This window comes from Somniosus microcephalus, chromosome 6 (genome assembly GCF_052327205.1).
Source record: "Somniosus microcephalus isolate GS21.2 chromosome 6, FLI_Smic_1.0, whole genome shotgun sequence".
NCBI lineage: Eukaryota > Metazoa > Chordata > Chondrichthyes > Squaliformes > Somniosidae > Somniosus > Somniosus microcephalus.
The window spans coordinates 44,952,912-44,968,188 of NC_140992.1; the positions used below are offsets into that span (position 1 = coordinate 44,952,912).

At 45.4% G+C, this 15,277-nt stretch overlaps 1 protein-coding gene across 2 annotated transcripts in view; it reads right to left on the reverse strand.

Moving 5' to 3' along the window:
* dnajc19 (DnaJ (Hsp40) homolog, subfamily C, member 19) overlaps positions 1 to 4,736 on the reverse strand; it is a 28,339-nt gene extending 23,603 nt beyond the window's left edge. Inside the window, exon 1 of one of the 2 annotated variants that reach the window (XM_085990131.1) lies at positions 4,549 to 4,736. In XM_085990131.1, the coding sequence (XP_085846257.1) occupies positions 4,549 to 4,551 (3 nt within the window). In that variant the 5' untranslated portion in view covers positions 4,552 to 4,736. The remainder of the gene's footprint in view (positions 1 to 4,548) is intronic. The other variant, XM_085990132.1, reaches the window with a different exon arrangement.
* Positions 4,737 to 15,277: the final 10,541 nt, after the last annotated feature.

Sequence of the window (15,277 nt, forward strand, 5' to 3'; positions counted from 1 at the left end):
ACTGGACCAGCCATATAAATACTGTGGCTACAAGAGCAGGCCAGAGGCTGGGTATTCTGCGGCAAGTGTCTCACCTCCTGACTCCCCAAAGCCTTGCCACCATCTGCAAGGCACAAGTCAGGAGTGTGATGGAATACTCTCCACTTGCCTGGATGAGTGCAGCTCCAACACTCCAGAAGCTCGACCCCATTCAGGATAAAGCAGCCCGCTTGATTGGCACTCCATCCACCACCTTCAACATTCACTCCCTCCACCACCGGCGCACTGTGGCTGCAGTGTGTACCATCTACAAGATGCACTGCAGCAACTCGCCAAAGCTCCTTCAACAGCACCTTCCAAACCCGCGACCTCTACCACTTAGAAGGACAAGGGCAGCAGACGCATGGGAACATCACCACCTACAAGTTCCCCTCCAAGCCCCACACCATCCTGACTTGGACCTGTATCGCCGATCCTTCACTGTCGCTGGGCCAAAATCCTGGAACTCCCTTCCTAACAGCATTGTGGGTGTACCTACACCATATGGACTGCAGCGGTTCAAGAAAGCGGCTCACCACCATCTTCGAGGGCAATTGGGGATGGGCACTAACTGCAGGCCTAGCCAGCGACGCCCACATCCCATCAATGAATAAAAAAAACACACCTCTTTTGATGTGATCAATGCTTTGCTCTTCTGGAAAGCTCGTTTGCATTCGTCGCTCCACTTCCATGGTGCCCCTGTTTGCAGTAGGGTGTTCAGTGGGTGTAGTACGGTAGACAAAATCGGCAAGAACTTATGGTAGTAGTTCACCAGCCCGAGGAACGACCTCAGTTGCGACACATTTTCCGGTGCTGGAGCCTTGACTACTGCCTCAATCTTTTCAGGGGACTTATGTAACCCCTCTTCATCGATAACGTGGCCACAATACGAGATCTGCTTCTGGAAAAACTCGCATTTGTGGCGATTAGCTCGGAGCCCATGTTCCTTCCATCTAGTGAGCATCTGCTCCAGGTTGGCGAGGTGATCACTGTCATTTTCGCCCGTGACCAGGATGTCGTCCAAATAACACTGGGTCCCTGGAATCCCTTGCAGGACTTGTTCCATTGCCCTTTGCCAAATAGCCGGAGCTGATGCTACCCCGAACACCAGCCAGTTGTATTGGTAGAGACCTTTGAGTGTTGATCGTGAGGTACTGTTTCAAGGCTTCTTCTACCTCCATTTGCAGGTACGCCTGGGCCAGATCAATCTTAGTGAAGCGTTTCCCTCCAGATAGCGAGGCGAAAATATCTTCAATCCGCGGAAGCGGATATTGTACAGTGTGAAGGACTGGGTTCACTGTCACCTTAAAGTCCCCACAGATGCGAACCTTCTTTGGTTCCCCAGGCGTATTACTCAACAACCTCTTCATTACAGGAACGATGGGTGTAACCCACTCGCTCCAGTCCACCTGAACGTTCCAAAACTTCCAGCTCTGCTTCGACGGCTGGGCGGATCGCATAAGGTCTTAAAAAAAACTTTGGGCTTGCATTTTCCTCTATTTTGATCGTCGCTGTTATACCATTGTGTTCAGAGTCCCTGCTGGAACACTTCTTGTGCGTCAGTTAGCATTTTTGACAGTCGTCCAGGTATGACGTCGTCATCCTTTTTGGCATCTACAGTCAGTGCTTGTATGGAATGCCAATCTAGCTGTATCTTCCGGATCCATTCACGTCCTAGTAGTGGTGGTCCTCCATCTGGCAATACATATAGGTCCATTTTTGGTGTTTCCTTGCCGTTATATATAATATTCACCCTTATTTTTCCTTTGGGGTAGACTTTTTGCCCCGTGTACGTCTTCAAGACAATCTTTGTATCTCAAGGGTATATGTGAGAATAGCCGCTTGTAGTCCCTTCGGTTTATGACTGTTAGGGCTGATCCTGTGTCCAATTCCATTTTCACTTGGACTCCGGCTATCTTGAGCGTAACCCAGATAGTCTGGTGATCCTCCGTTTTGGTCACATTATGTAGTTTCAGACAACTCAGCTCCTTGCTTCCGGAGTCTGTATCACTCTTCTGTTCGTCTGAACAACTCTCCGCCACCTTATGTACCTTCTTGTACTTCTCCTGTGGAGATTTCTTGCTGCTGGTTTTCTTTCCCGACCTGCAGACTCTTGCTATGTGTCCTACTTTTCCACACTGTCTGCACACTTTGTCCTTGAACCAGCAATCATTATGGTCGTGTGTTGTTCTGCCGCAGCGATAGCACTTCACTGTTCCGTATGACATTTCATTTGTGCCTTATTCTTGCGGTCTCCGTTGTATCTCTGCAGCGCCCCGTGCTGCTGCTTCGTGTGATACTGCCATGCTGAAAGCTTTGTCCAGCGTAAGATCCCTTTCTGATAGAAGCCGTTTCTGGGTTCCTTCACTTTGAAGCCCACACACAAACTTGTCCCTTAAAGTATCTGCTAGTCCCATTCCAAACTGGCAGTGTTTCGATAGCTTGCGCAGTTCCGTTAAATACTCAGCATTACTTTCATCTTTATGCTGGCTCCTTTTGTGAAACTTAAATCTTTCTGCTATCGGCAGCGCTGTGGGGTTTAAGTGGTCCTGTAGGATTGACACTGTTTTCAAAATCCTTTTCTACTGGCTTCTCTGGGGTTACTAGGTTTCGTAGTAAGCCATACGTTTTTGCACCCATTGAATTCAACAATACCAGCGCTTTCTTGTCGTCTGGCACTTCATTCGCCTTGCAGTATACTTCTATGCGTTCGACATATGTCGTCCAATCTTCGACTTCATTGTCGAACGCTGTGATACTACCACTCTTCGGCATTTTTGGGTGTGGTTAGACTGGCTTAAAATGGCGTTTCCCGCGCTTTCCTTTCTTCCCCGCTGCGGCTTAAAATGGCGTCTCCCGCGCTGCTGCCAACGCCGCTCTCTGCGGTCCTCGTGGCAAATGGCGACGCCCTGTGTGTTTCGTGCGCTGTTCCTGCGCTGCTGCCAATGCCGCTCTCTGCGGTCCTCGTGGCAATGGCAGCGCCTCGCGTTTTCCTGCGCGCCTCTCTGCCCCGTTGACTCTGCTCGGCCCTTGAACACCGGCTGCGCTCTGCTCTCTCTCGCCTCTTTTTCCCCCCCCCGCGTTGACACCGCTCGGTCCTGAACACCGGCTGCGCCCTGTGCGCTCTGCCTTCTCTCTCGCTCTCTCTCCAGTCAACGCTGCTCGGCCTTTTTCTGTGCCGCTCGGTCAAGCTCCAGCCCGTCGCTGTCCGGGAAGGGTCTGCGCAGTACCTGTTGCCAGCCCATTTCGCTGGACCACCGTGACTGGAAAGCCAAGCCTGGCTCTCGACAGCCTCCCCTGCGATGCTCAAATCTCCGCTGGATGACTGGGCGGTTGCCCGTGGTCAACGCCCGTGCTTCTGGACTCGACCTTCTTCCACTGTTCTCCAGGAGCGAATCCTTGGGAGGTGATGCAGAGTTGGAGGTAGGTTCGAATCTGCGTCATCGCCAATGTTATGTCCGTGTATCTTAATGTTGTGTCCTTCAATAATCAGACAACAGACTGCAGGGAACGATTCAACAGGTGTTTACTGAATGAGGGGGTTACTCTAGAACTAACTATACAGATCACTACTCAGGGTTTATATACAGGTGTGGTCACTGCCGGTACTACAGTATACAGGAGTTGTAAAAAGTAGTTCTCTCCCTTAAGGTTACATACATTACAGCATGCTTTTGGAAAACACAAACAAGCATTTCAAAAGTAGTCACTGTTGATATTACCTTTGTGCTAACATCAAGTTTTCATAATGAAGATGTACAGATTAGTCAACATAAAATAACAAACGACTATTGGTCATTTACAGTGACATCAGCAATACAGACCTCAATGTGGATCTTACCACTTCATGCAGCCACTCAGGACCTGCTTCACCAGTGTGTGACAAGCAAACTGATTAAAACTTAATTATTGATTGTACTTACCCATTTAAAAAGCCACATCAAATATGAGCAAACCTATTCTCCAGGTCTTTTGAGATTTTTAAAATTTAGATTTCAGTTATTGGCTCTTACATTAAAAAAAATAAATGTACTGTACATTTTAAAACGCTGATTCACTTCTAAATTTCTCATTTCTTCCTTTAACAGCAAGAAGAATAATACATCTCATGTAGAAATTCTGATGAAGGGTCCCACTTGAAACGTGAACCACTTTATCTTTCAGATGTCGACTGATTTTGCTGTTTATTCCTAACATTTCCGTTTTCATCCTAAAGATGAAAGCTGTCCCAAGTCCATGCCGGTTTCCAAACTCTGGTGAAGGTGCAAACTACAACCCAGTTCAATGTTTAACACTTTTTATTACTGTATATTAGGGGTCATCGATCAAGCAAACTGCACTGTCCGACAGGACTTGGTCACATAATCCAGGCTGACACATCAACATGTGCTCCTCCAAAAGTCAAAGGCACAACAACCCCTGTACAATTCTGGAAGCTGTTTTCTTGTAAATGTGTGTTACTTCTGAGAGTTTGCAATCTGCTTCATTCAACTGTGCAGGTTAAAAATTAGAAGGGATTCAACCACTTACCATTTTTAACGAAAGGCGGGTTGTCTTTTAAAAAAATATATAATTATAAACCGTGCCTTAACATCCCGTCGCCTCCCTCCTCCTCTCCCGGTATACCAGGTGAAGGCTACACGTGACCAGCCCTCCGACCTAAAGCAACCGCCGTCTCCAGGGCTTGCCGTGCACCAGATTGCTGTCGCGAAACTTGTCCGCCTTTGAGTGACGGCCGTTGGAGTGCCCGCCTTCCTTTGTCTCCCGGCCCCGCGATTGGTGCGTTCCTCCGAGGGGCGTGGCCAGGGCGGGGACCCCGCTGTCAATCGTGTCAACCTGTCGGTCCCCGGCGGTGTGAAAGGAGCCGAGGCAGCGCTGGCGACAGTAAGTGAGTAACCTGTCCCGGTAAGGAAACAAAAAACCAATCACATGGTCCAAGCTATGTTTATTTTTTTTTAAATGGCACTGCACACATTAACTCTTGCAAAATGCAAAAGTAACCACGTACACATAAAAGTGCCGTTTTTTCTTGTTTCGATAATTTTACCAGTTTTCATGTTGGAGAGCTTGTGGTGAGAAAATAAAAAAATAATGTTTTTGGTTAAACAGGAATTAGGGTATAATTTAAACAGGTTATGGTTGCTTTAGAGAAAACTTAGTAATTTTAGGTCCTCTAGTAAACTCATGTGCATTTGGCCCAACACTGACTTTTTAAGCATTATAATAATTGTAATTTTTCAAACGTTGCTGTGTAACTTAGTTGGGTATTTAATTTTATTGCGTGCACAGACCCAAAGCAAACTCAATTGCTACTTGGCCCTAAACAGACAATACAACATAGCTGATTACCTGACCATGGTAAAGGATAACAAACTGAGAAGAACCTTGACAAGGTACAGACTTAGCGAACATAGCCTAGCGATCGAAAAAGGCAGACACAGGCAGACCAGGCTGTCAAGAGAGGACAGGATATGCTCTCACTGCAGTCAGGGAGTGGTGGAGACAGAGATGCACTTCCTCACAGCTTGTGGAAAATATCAGGGCATCAGGGAGAATTTCTACCAAAAATTCTCACAAATATGCCCTGATTTCAGAAATCTGAATGACAACCAAAAACTCCCATTCCTACTGGGAGAGGAGAGAAGCTGTATAACACTGGCGGCACACTATGTTACAGCTTGCCATGAACAGAGGGACAACCAGTAAACTAAGAAAAGAATATATATAAACAATGCGAATGTATATTTATACACTCAGGGATATACCTGTTTATACACTGTATGAATAGAACTGCGTTTATGTGCTGAACCACAAATGTATTTTGATGCTTTGGCAACATAAGATGTAACTTATCATGCCAATAAAGCGATTTGAATTGTGAATTGTGAATTGCGTGCACAGTTTCCTTTTTCAAATGATATCTTTAGCCAATATATAAGTTAACATAAATTAATTGCAAGTATACAAATGTTGACATTAAAATTGTAATCATTTCGATTGTGCCTTGTAAAGCTGGTAAAGTATCTTCCACATAATGACATCATCGTTTAAGGCTATTGGCTGGTGATTTGTCACTGGGAATTTTTTCCAAAATTCATAGGAAAGTTGCAGGTAAGATGCAGAAAATTATTTTGAATGCAAGAATGGCAGATTGCTGCATGGACTGGCAGAAATGAGATTACACCAACATGCACAGAAGACTTGATTTTGATAGAAGTATTCCAGTGGCAAGGCAGAAAGAGATTCTCCATTGCTCTCACATTGACCACAGCATGCTATTACATAGAAACATAGAAGATAGGAGCAGGAGTAGGCCATTCGGCCCCTCGAGCCTGCTCCGCCATTCAATGCGATCATGGCTGATCATCCAAGTTCAGTACCCGGTCCCTGCTTTCTCCACATACCCCTTGATCACTTTAGCCTTAAGAAATATATCCAACTCCTTCTTGAATATATTTAATGAATTGGCCTCTGCTGCATTCTGTGGTAGAGAATTCCACAGGTTCACCACTCTCTGGGTGAAGAAATTCCTCCTCATTTCTGTCCTAAAAGGCCTACCCCTTATCCTTAGACTGTGACCCCTGGTTCTGGATTCCCTGACCATCGGGAACATCCTCCCTGCATCTAGTCTGTCCAGTCCTGCCAGAATTTTATAACTTTCAATGAGATCCCCTCTCATTCTTCTAAACTCCAACGAGTAAAAGCCCAACCGACCCAATCTCTTCTCATACGTCATTCCTGTCATCCCAGGTATCAGCCTGGTAAATCTTCGCTGAACTCCTTCCATGGGAAGAATATCCTTCCTCAGATAAGGCGACCAAAACTGCACACAATACTCAAGATGTGGTCTCACCAAGGCCTTGTACAGCTGTAGGGGTGTGGCGCGTGCGCCCAGTCAGTTATGCCCCTGACTGTTTGTGAGTGGTTCGAATCGCTCCCATGCCCCTGGGTTCTAGACACCGGACTTAGGTACAGGCGGCGATACAGAAAAACTCGAGTAGACAGGTGGTTTGGATGTAAGAAAACCAAGATTTTATTAAAACAGAAAATAACAGTCTTACGAGAAGTTACTAGTATAAAAATACAGGCAAATACAAAATAACTATACTTATACAGGGAATGGGGAACACACGGCACATCGAGGGGAAACAAACTATATTAACAATCCCCTTATCCTTATCCCACCCCCTATACCTAACTGGATTAAGCTATGAGGGGCCAGAATTCATGCTCACCAATCCAAAGCAAAAGCCAACTGTTAACGAGTGCAGGTTTTGAGGTTTGGTTCTCTGTCCTCTTAGGTACCCCGTCGCCACGTGGTCTTCAGGGGTGCGGTGCTGGAGCTGCTGCTGCGACACACCTTCTTCCCCTCCGCTGCTGTCATCGTCTCGTCGCGATGGGTTCTCCTCTTCTTCTCCCTCGGGCGGTCGGCGGCGGCAATGTTGTGCCTATAGGGCAGTTGGCAGTCTTAACTGCCTAGATTTTCCTACCCAAGTGTTAAAACGCCAGTATATTCGTCGTGGCGTGGACACCTGCGTTTTCGCAGTGCTCAACAGGAATGTTTGTCTCACCCAGCGCCAGCTTATAACTAGACGCTTGGCCTCATCAATACATTTTTTGCTGCCCTGCTCTTATTGAGTTGTTACCGTCTTCTTCGTCTCCTTTCGTCTCGTCTCGTTCGGTCACTATACAAGCCCTGAACTGCCTACTCACTTTCGTCTTGCCCCTTTTTGCGGCCTGGGCGTCCTGGATGGCTATGGACTTGGGTCTCGTTCCCCTCCCCTGCAATTGGTATGGTATCCTTAGTTACTGAAATTCTGCTGCGGGGAACGAGGAGAGAACCCGCCACGAGGCCAGGGCACGAGTACGAGCGGCAGCCCAAGAGGCCGGAGCCACGAGAGCAGGGACAAGGGCAAGAGCAAGCGAGCAAGAGAGAGATTGCTACCCGGGGCCTGCAGTTATACTCTTTACGAAGCCCCCTTATCTGCGCGCCAAATCAGGTTAGTTCATTGTCCCAATTTTGGCAGGCTAGCTTAAATGATTGTCGCAATCTAAACTAACTTTTTAGATGGCCGTTTATCGCATTTAATGGCCTGATGTCCGAGCTGTATTATTAATGCATTTTAATCGGCCTGTCCAGCCTCGATGGCTTCCTTAAGCTGTTTCCGATTATTTATGCAGACAACTTGATGGCCTCAAGTATAGGCCTAACTGGTTTTGATCTGTCTACGACCTGGCTTAATGCATATTCAAAGTCCTGTGTCTGCTTTCCAAAATACAAAGTCCTTTTTCACAGAAACTGCATTTTAGGTTTTGATTTCCCCAAAAGCTGCTTTTGCTGCCACAGAGTCCAAGCTTTAAAAATCTTGCAGGCTTTTGGTCACGAGGTGCGGACGCCATCTTTTGGGTACCCTTTTAAAAATGTCCATGCAGGGTCCCTGTATTAATAACTTTGGGGAAAATGTGGGAATTTTGCGAATCTTACACAACTGCAGCAAGACATCCTTGTTCTTGTACTCAAACCCTCTCGCTTGTGTACTCCTTTGTGAAGACAGAACCAAAATATGTATTTAATTGGTCTGCCATTTCTATTACCACATCACTTGCTCCCATTCCTGATTCACTTTATTCTTTTTGCCTAATTTTCTGGTGAAGCAACTTCATTCTCTGATAAGCTTGGTCACTAAACTTATATAATTCCAGACATTCTTTGCTGTCTATTGAGGTGTTAACAGTCCTATCTCTTGAGATGCTAGATATTCCTCAGTTGCAGGGAATCCAGGCTGCTTCAAGTACCAATGACAGAAGTACTCGCAATTTCACAGCCTTCAGCCCTCTACCTATAGCTCCACACTTGAGCACCGTTGCTTCTACAGAGTAATAAGGGACAACAACAACAAATTGTATTTATATAGCACCTTTAACGTAGTAAAACATCCCAAGGCGCTGCACAGGAGTATTTTAAGACCAAAAATTTGACACCGATCCACATAAGGATAAATTAGGGCAGATGAACAGAAGCTTGGTCAAAGAGATAGGTTTTAAGAAGCGTTTTAAAGGAGGAAAGAGAGGTAGTGAGGCAGACAGGTTTAGGCAGGGAATTCCAGAGCTTGGGGCCTAGGCAACAGAAGGCACTGCCACCAAAGTTTGAATGATTATAATCAGGGATGCTCAAGAGGGCAGAATTAGAGGAGCACAGATACCTTAGGGGGTGGGGGGGCGGGGTTGTGGGGCTGAAGGAGATTACATAGATAGGAAGGGGCGAGGCCATGGAGGGATTTGAAAACAAGGATGATAATTTTGAAATCGAGGTGCTGCTTAACCGGGAGCCAATGTAGGTCAGCGAACACAGGGGTGATGGGTGAATGAGACTTGGTACGAGTTAGGACACATGGACACGGGCAGCCGAGTTTTGGATGACCTCAAGTTTACGTAGGGTGGAATGTGGGAAGCCAGCCAGGAATGCGTTGGAATAGTCAAGTCTAGAGGTAACAAAGGCATGGATGAGGGTTTCAGCAGCAGATGAGCTGAGGCAGGGGCAGAGACAGTCGATGGAAGGGAAAGTACTTCCCTCACACATTATAACATTTATTTAAATATTTAATATATCTTTGTCCAGATTATGTATGTCAGATAAACTGTATTTTCCATTTGTCATCTTCCATATGTGTTAGTAATATCTCCCAATTCTTGATGGGAATGCCAGGCTGTGTGGTGCTCTATGACAAGCATTGCCTTTCTGCTTAGAGGTCTGGCACTTGAGTTTCACCCTTTTTATTAGGAATCCTGATCTGATTTATTAAATGCATATGGAGATACAATGAACTGACAAAAACCTGATTAACAAGTGATAGATATCTAGAAGGAGTCAGTAGCATTAAGGTTATTGGCTGTTGTCACATTTGGAGTAACTTGGAAAGGAAATATTTCCAGTCACTTTGGGATTCCTCACAAAATTCTTTCAAACATTTTTTGGGCCAAAAAGAAGCTGAAGTCAGCTATTCATGGGGATTCTTAAAAATTGTTCCTCCTCTTACCTAAGTTGATTATCTTATTGCTGTATCTAAGTTCTACTGCAGGAACAATTTAAATGTAACACCTCACAGAGCACTGTCCTAACATTCTGGTAGTATCATAAAAACTGACTGTAAAAGCTTCTATAGATATGTGAAGAGAAAAAGATTGGTAAAGTCAAGCGTAGGTCCCTTGCAGTCAGAATCAGGGGAATTTATAATGGGGAACAAAGACATGGCTGACCAATTAAATACATACTTTGGTTCTGTCTTCACAAAGGAGGACACAAATAAACTCCCAGAGATGTCGGGGAACATAGGGCCTAATGAGAGGGAGGAACTGAATGAAATCAGTATTTGTAGGGAAATGGCGTCAGGGAAATTGATGGGATTGAAGGCCGATAAATCCCCAGGGCCTGATAATCTACATCGTAGGGTACTTAAGGAAGTGGTCCTAGAAATAGTAGATGCATGGCTGGTCATCTTCCGAAATTCTATAGGCTCTGGAACAGTTCCCATGGATTGGAGGGTAGCTAATGTAACCCCACTATTTTAAAAAGGTGGTAGAGAAAAAACGGGGAATTATAGACCAGTAAGTCTGACATCAGTAGTGGGGAAAGTGTTAGAATCCATTATAAAAGATGCAATAGCAAAGCACTTGGAAAACAGTGACAGGATCGGACAAAGTCAACATGGTTTTACAAAAGGTAAATCATGCTTGACTAATCTACTGGAATTTTTTGAGGATGTAACTGGTAGAATAGATAAGGGAGAACCAATGGATGTGGTGTATTTGGACTTTCAGAAGGCTTTCGATAAGGTCCTGCATAAGAGACTAGCGTGCAAAGTTAAAGCACATGGGATTGGGTGTAAGGTACTGACTTGGATAGAAAACTGGTTGGCAGACAGGAAGCCAAGAGTTGGAATAAACGGGTCTTTTTCTGAGTGGCAGGCAGTGACTAGTGGGGTACCGCAGGGATTGGTGCTAGGACCCCAGTTATTCACAATATATATTAATGATCTAGACGAGGGAACTAGATGTAATATCTCCAAGTTTGCAGATGAGACAAAGCTGGGTGGGCGTGTGTGCTGTGAGGAGGATGCAGAGAAACTCCAGTACGATTTGGACAGGTTGGGCGATATGGCAGATGCAGTATAATGTGGATAAATGCGAGGTTATCCACTTTGGTGGCAAAAACAGGAAGGCAGATTATTATCTGAACAGCAATAGATTGGGAAAAGGGGAAGTGCAACGAGGCCTGGGTGTCCTTATGCACCAGTCGCTGAAGGTAAGCATGCAGGTGCAGCCGGTGGTTAAGAAGGCAAATGGTATGTTGGCCTTCATAGCGAGAGGATTCGAGAGCATCCTGATGAACTGTATCACAGTATGGTATGGCAGCTGTAGCTGCAGCGGGTAGTCAAAACTGCCCAACGCATTACCGGCACCCGGCTACCGACCATAGAGCACATATACCAGAAACGCTGTTTACGGAGGTCACGGACCATCATCAAAGACCCTACCCGCCCCAGCCACAGTCTGTTCGCCCTCCTGCCATCTGGGAGACGCTACAGATGCATTCGCACCCGAACGACCAGATTTAGGAACAGCTTCTTTCCCAGGGCTGTCATCCTACTGAACTCCACAAATAAACTCTAAAGCCTGCACATCTGCCAATGCACTTTATGATGTTTATGTTTATGTTAATGTATTACAAGCCAAATGAATGTTGAATGTTTAAATGTCTTAATCTAAATGTACACTCTCGGGAGCCGCAAGCCTACATTTTGTTGTACTGCACTTGTGCACTAACAATGACAATAAAGTTGATTATTATTATTATTATACAGGAGCAAGGATGTCTTGCTGCAGTTGTACAGGGCCTTGGTGAGACCACACCTTGAGTATTGTGTGCAGTTTTGGTCACCTTATCTGAGGAAGGATGTTCTTGCCATGGAGGGAGTGCAGCGAAGATTCACCAGACTGATACCTGGGATGGCAGGAATGATGTATGAAGAGAGATTGGGTCGATTAGGCTTATATTCGTTGGAGTTTAGAAGAATAAGAGGGGATCTCATTGAAACGTATAAAATTATAACAGGACTAGACAGACTAGATGCAGGAAGGCTGTTTCCGATGGCGGGGGAGTCCAGAACCAGGGGTCACAGTCTAAGGATAAGGGGTAAGCAATTTAGGACAGAGATGAGGAATTTCTTCACCCAGAGAGTGGTGAACCTGTGGAATTCTCTACCACAGAAGACAGTTGAAGCCAATTCATTTAATATATTCAAGAAGGAGTTAGATATATTTCTTAAGGCTAAAGGGATCAAGGGATATGGGGAGAAAGCAGGGACCGGCTACTGAATTTGGATGATCAGCCATGATCGCACTGAATGGCAGAGCAGGCTCGAGGGGCCAAATGGCCTACTCCTGCTCCTATCTTCTATGTTTCTATCAAACCCAATTTCAACTTGGAATAAATAGAAACTAGTTGTTAATACTAGAATTTCTCATTGATCATTGCAGGTGAGTATTTTTCCTACTGTGTGTCTCCATTATCTATTGTATATATTTTTATAAATGTGTGTGGTGTAACAGTTCAAGGGCATTGCACTAAAGGATGATGCTGTCAGCATAACGTTATGTGACAGACCAAACCTGAAGACCATCAACAATGTAGAAATTCTACCCCCCCCCCAAAAAAAAATAACAACTCTGAAATAACAACATAAATCTCCAAATGCATCAGGAAACTCATAGAATAGAAAATCAGGATTCTGAAAAATTTAAATACTTTGACTACCCCGGCAGCAAAGAACAACAGGAATGGATGGCTATGGTCAGAGTGATGATCCAGGCAGCAGAAGGCAAGGTCAGGATGATAAATGTTTGCCTCCTTGGGATCAATATTGAATGGTGGATGTCAGGAAAAAAAACACGAGACAACTGACATTTTCAACTTGTGCCCACACCTGTCTATCAAACCAAGTTTTAAACTGTCAGAATGTGGACGAACCATAATTTTTTCAGAACTGTAAACCGTGCAGTTCACAACTGAATGTATATCACGTGTCCTAGCCCTAGCAAGTAAACACAAACAAACCTATGAAAATAAATCTAAGCATTTACCAGGCAAATTTCCATATGGTGATGCGCCATTAGAAATAGATTTGCACCCAACCGCTAGAATGCATGCACATTGGAATACAGTCTTTTTTTTTTTTTAAAGATGCAAACTGCTCACCAGCAAAGGACTGGGGGACAACCAGATATGGAAGGAGCAGTGCTTTGCTCACTCATTTGACTCTTAGAAAATTTCACTGCATGTCTGATCAATCTCCATCATAACATCAGAATGTCTACAGCACGAGCCTCTGGAACAAGTAGACAAATGAGGCCACAGGGTGTGGCATCCAGGCACACCACTGAATTATTCTGACTTGGACCTCCAAGCCCGCCTGGAGGAAATTGAAATCAGGCAGCACAGACTCCTAGATGTCCATCCCAGCAAGCCAGCTAGAACCATCACTCATCCCACCTGGAAGGAGGTGCCATTGGCACTAAGTGCCAACTCCCTCACCCACAGGACTGCCAAAACATTCACTGACCTCATCAGGACAGGCAAGGTAACGCACTTTACACTCTTCCTTGCCCACATTGGGCAACAGCATACTTTTCACCCACTTAAAGCAACATTTCAACAACTAACCCTTTGGTATGCATGCTGGTTAAGGGGACTCTAACTTGTCATTTTGAACTATGACGTGCATAACCTTAAAACCCATTACTCCACTTTAACAGGCTCATACCCCCATGTATTTTTCTGTCAACTCTCCCATGCTACTTGGCACATATTCCTCAATTGCTAGTCATCCCCTCATTTACTCTACTTACAAGAGACAATGCCTACAATGTCCAACAGATGCAAACTCTCGGAGGAGGTATCCTCACCTTTAAATCCCTGATGCCCTACGAGGAGATGGTCATGGAGTTCATTCGGAGGCATTCAACTCTTGCTGTGTGAGCTAGTGAGTTCAGTGGCATGGTGCTGGTTTCAGAAATGGTGATTGAACATTTACACTGTTCCTGGTATCCCTCTGAAATACCAAACAGACAACACCCACTTCTGTCATTTTAATCCCAAGACATAATGCTCATCCATTCTTAGCTCTACCTTCCCTTGCTGCAAATCTGCTATACCAATGGGAGTTAGAGGAGGAAGATAATGATGACTGAGGAGAAGAAGCAGCACGGAAAACATTTCTTCCTCATTGACAATGACTACAGTGATGACGCACCAGTACCTGGAGCATGATTTTGCACTCTATTTCTCAGCCCTAGCCCTTTCATTGTTGCCCCTGCAACGCTTGCTTCCTCTTTTTCAGGACTCAGCTCAGATAATTTCACCAGGGGGCAATTAGATCGCGTTACTGAGGATGTGAAACCAGGTGATTCTCAAAACATGAGGGAACCAGAAGACTGAGACGTGGGTGAGTATGTGCCACCTTCTCAGCAGGGGCAGAGAAGAAGACTGCCTATGGTTTCAGAGTCGTGGGACCCAGAAATCGTGGGTAGTCACCTGAAAAGAAATATGTTCAAGGAACATTGTACCTACATGCAAACTCTGAGGTCAATCTTCGAGGATGTGCGGCAACTGATAGATGTGACTCTTTAGTCTGCAGCTGTCCTTTGTAGCAACATCTCAGAAGCTTTAACTTTGCTGCAGGAACCAGTTCAGCAAGTGGTAGCTTTGTTGGGATCTTCAGCAGATTCTCAGCTGAGAAGTGTTTAGGGACCTGTTGGTGCCTCCAGCTCCATTGAAGCAGAGACTTAAGCTCTGGAAACAATAGGAGATTGATTGGAGTGCAGCATGAATTGTAGCTTCCAGACTGTGGCGACCACTACATATCAGGGCTTTCAGTATCTCAGATACTATCCTGCTGATAAGTGGGGCCACTTATCCAGGGCCCAGTGGAGCAGCGAAGGCTTGAGTCCACCAGCCTGAGATATCATTTTTCAGGACAGCAGCTCATGCCCTACCTCCAGCCTTCTATCTTGGAGCAGCACGGCAGTGTAATGTTGGTGGTGTTATCAAGCAGCCTAGGAGCAAGCCCCAGGGATACAGCTAGCAGCGACTCCCTGCCAGAAGCAAGCTGCCATGAGATGAAAGCCACCTCAGTTCCATGATCTCTCCCCTATCCTTTCATTCCTCTTTCTCTCCTTTCCCCTCTATACCATCCCCTCCCCA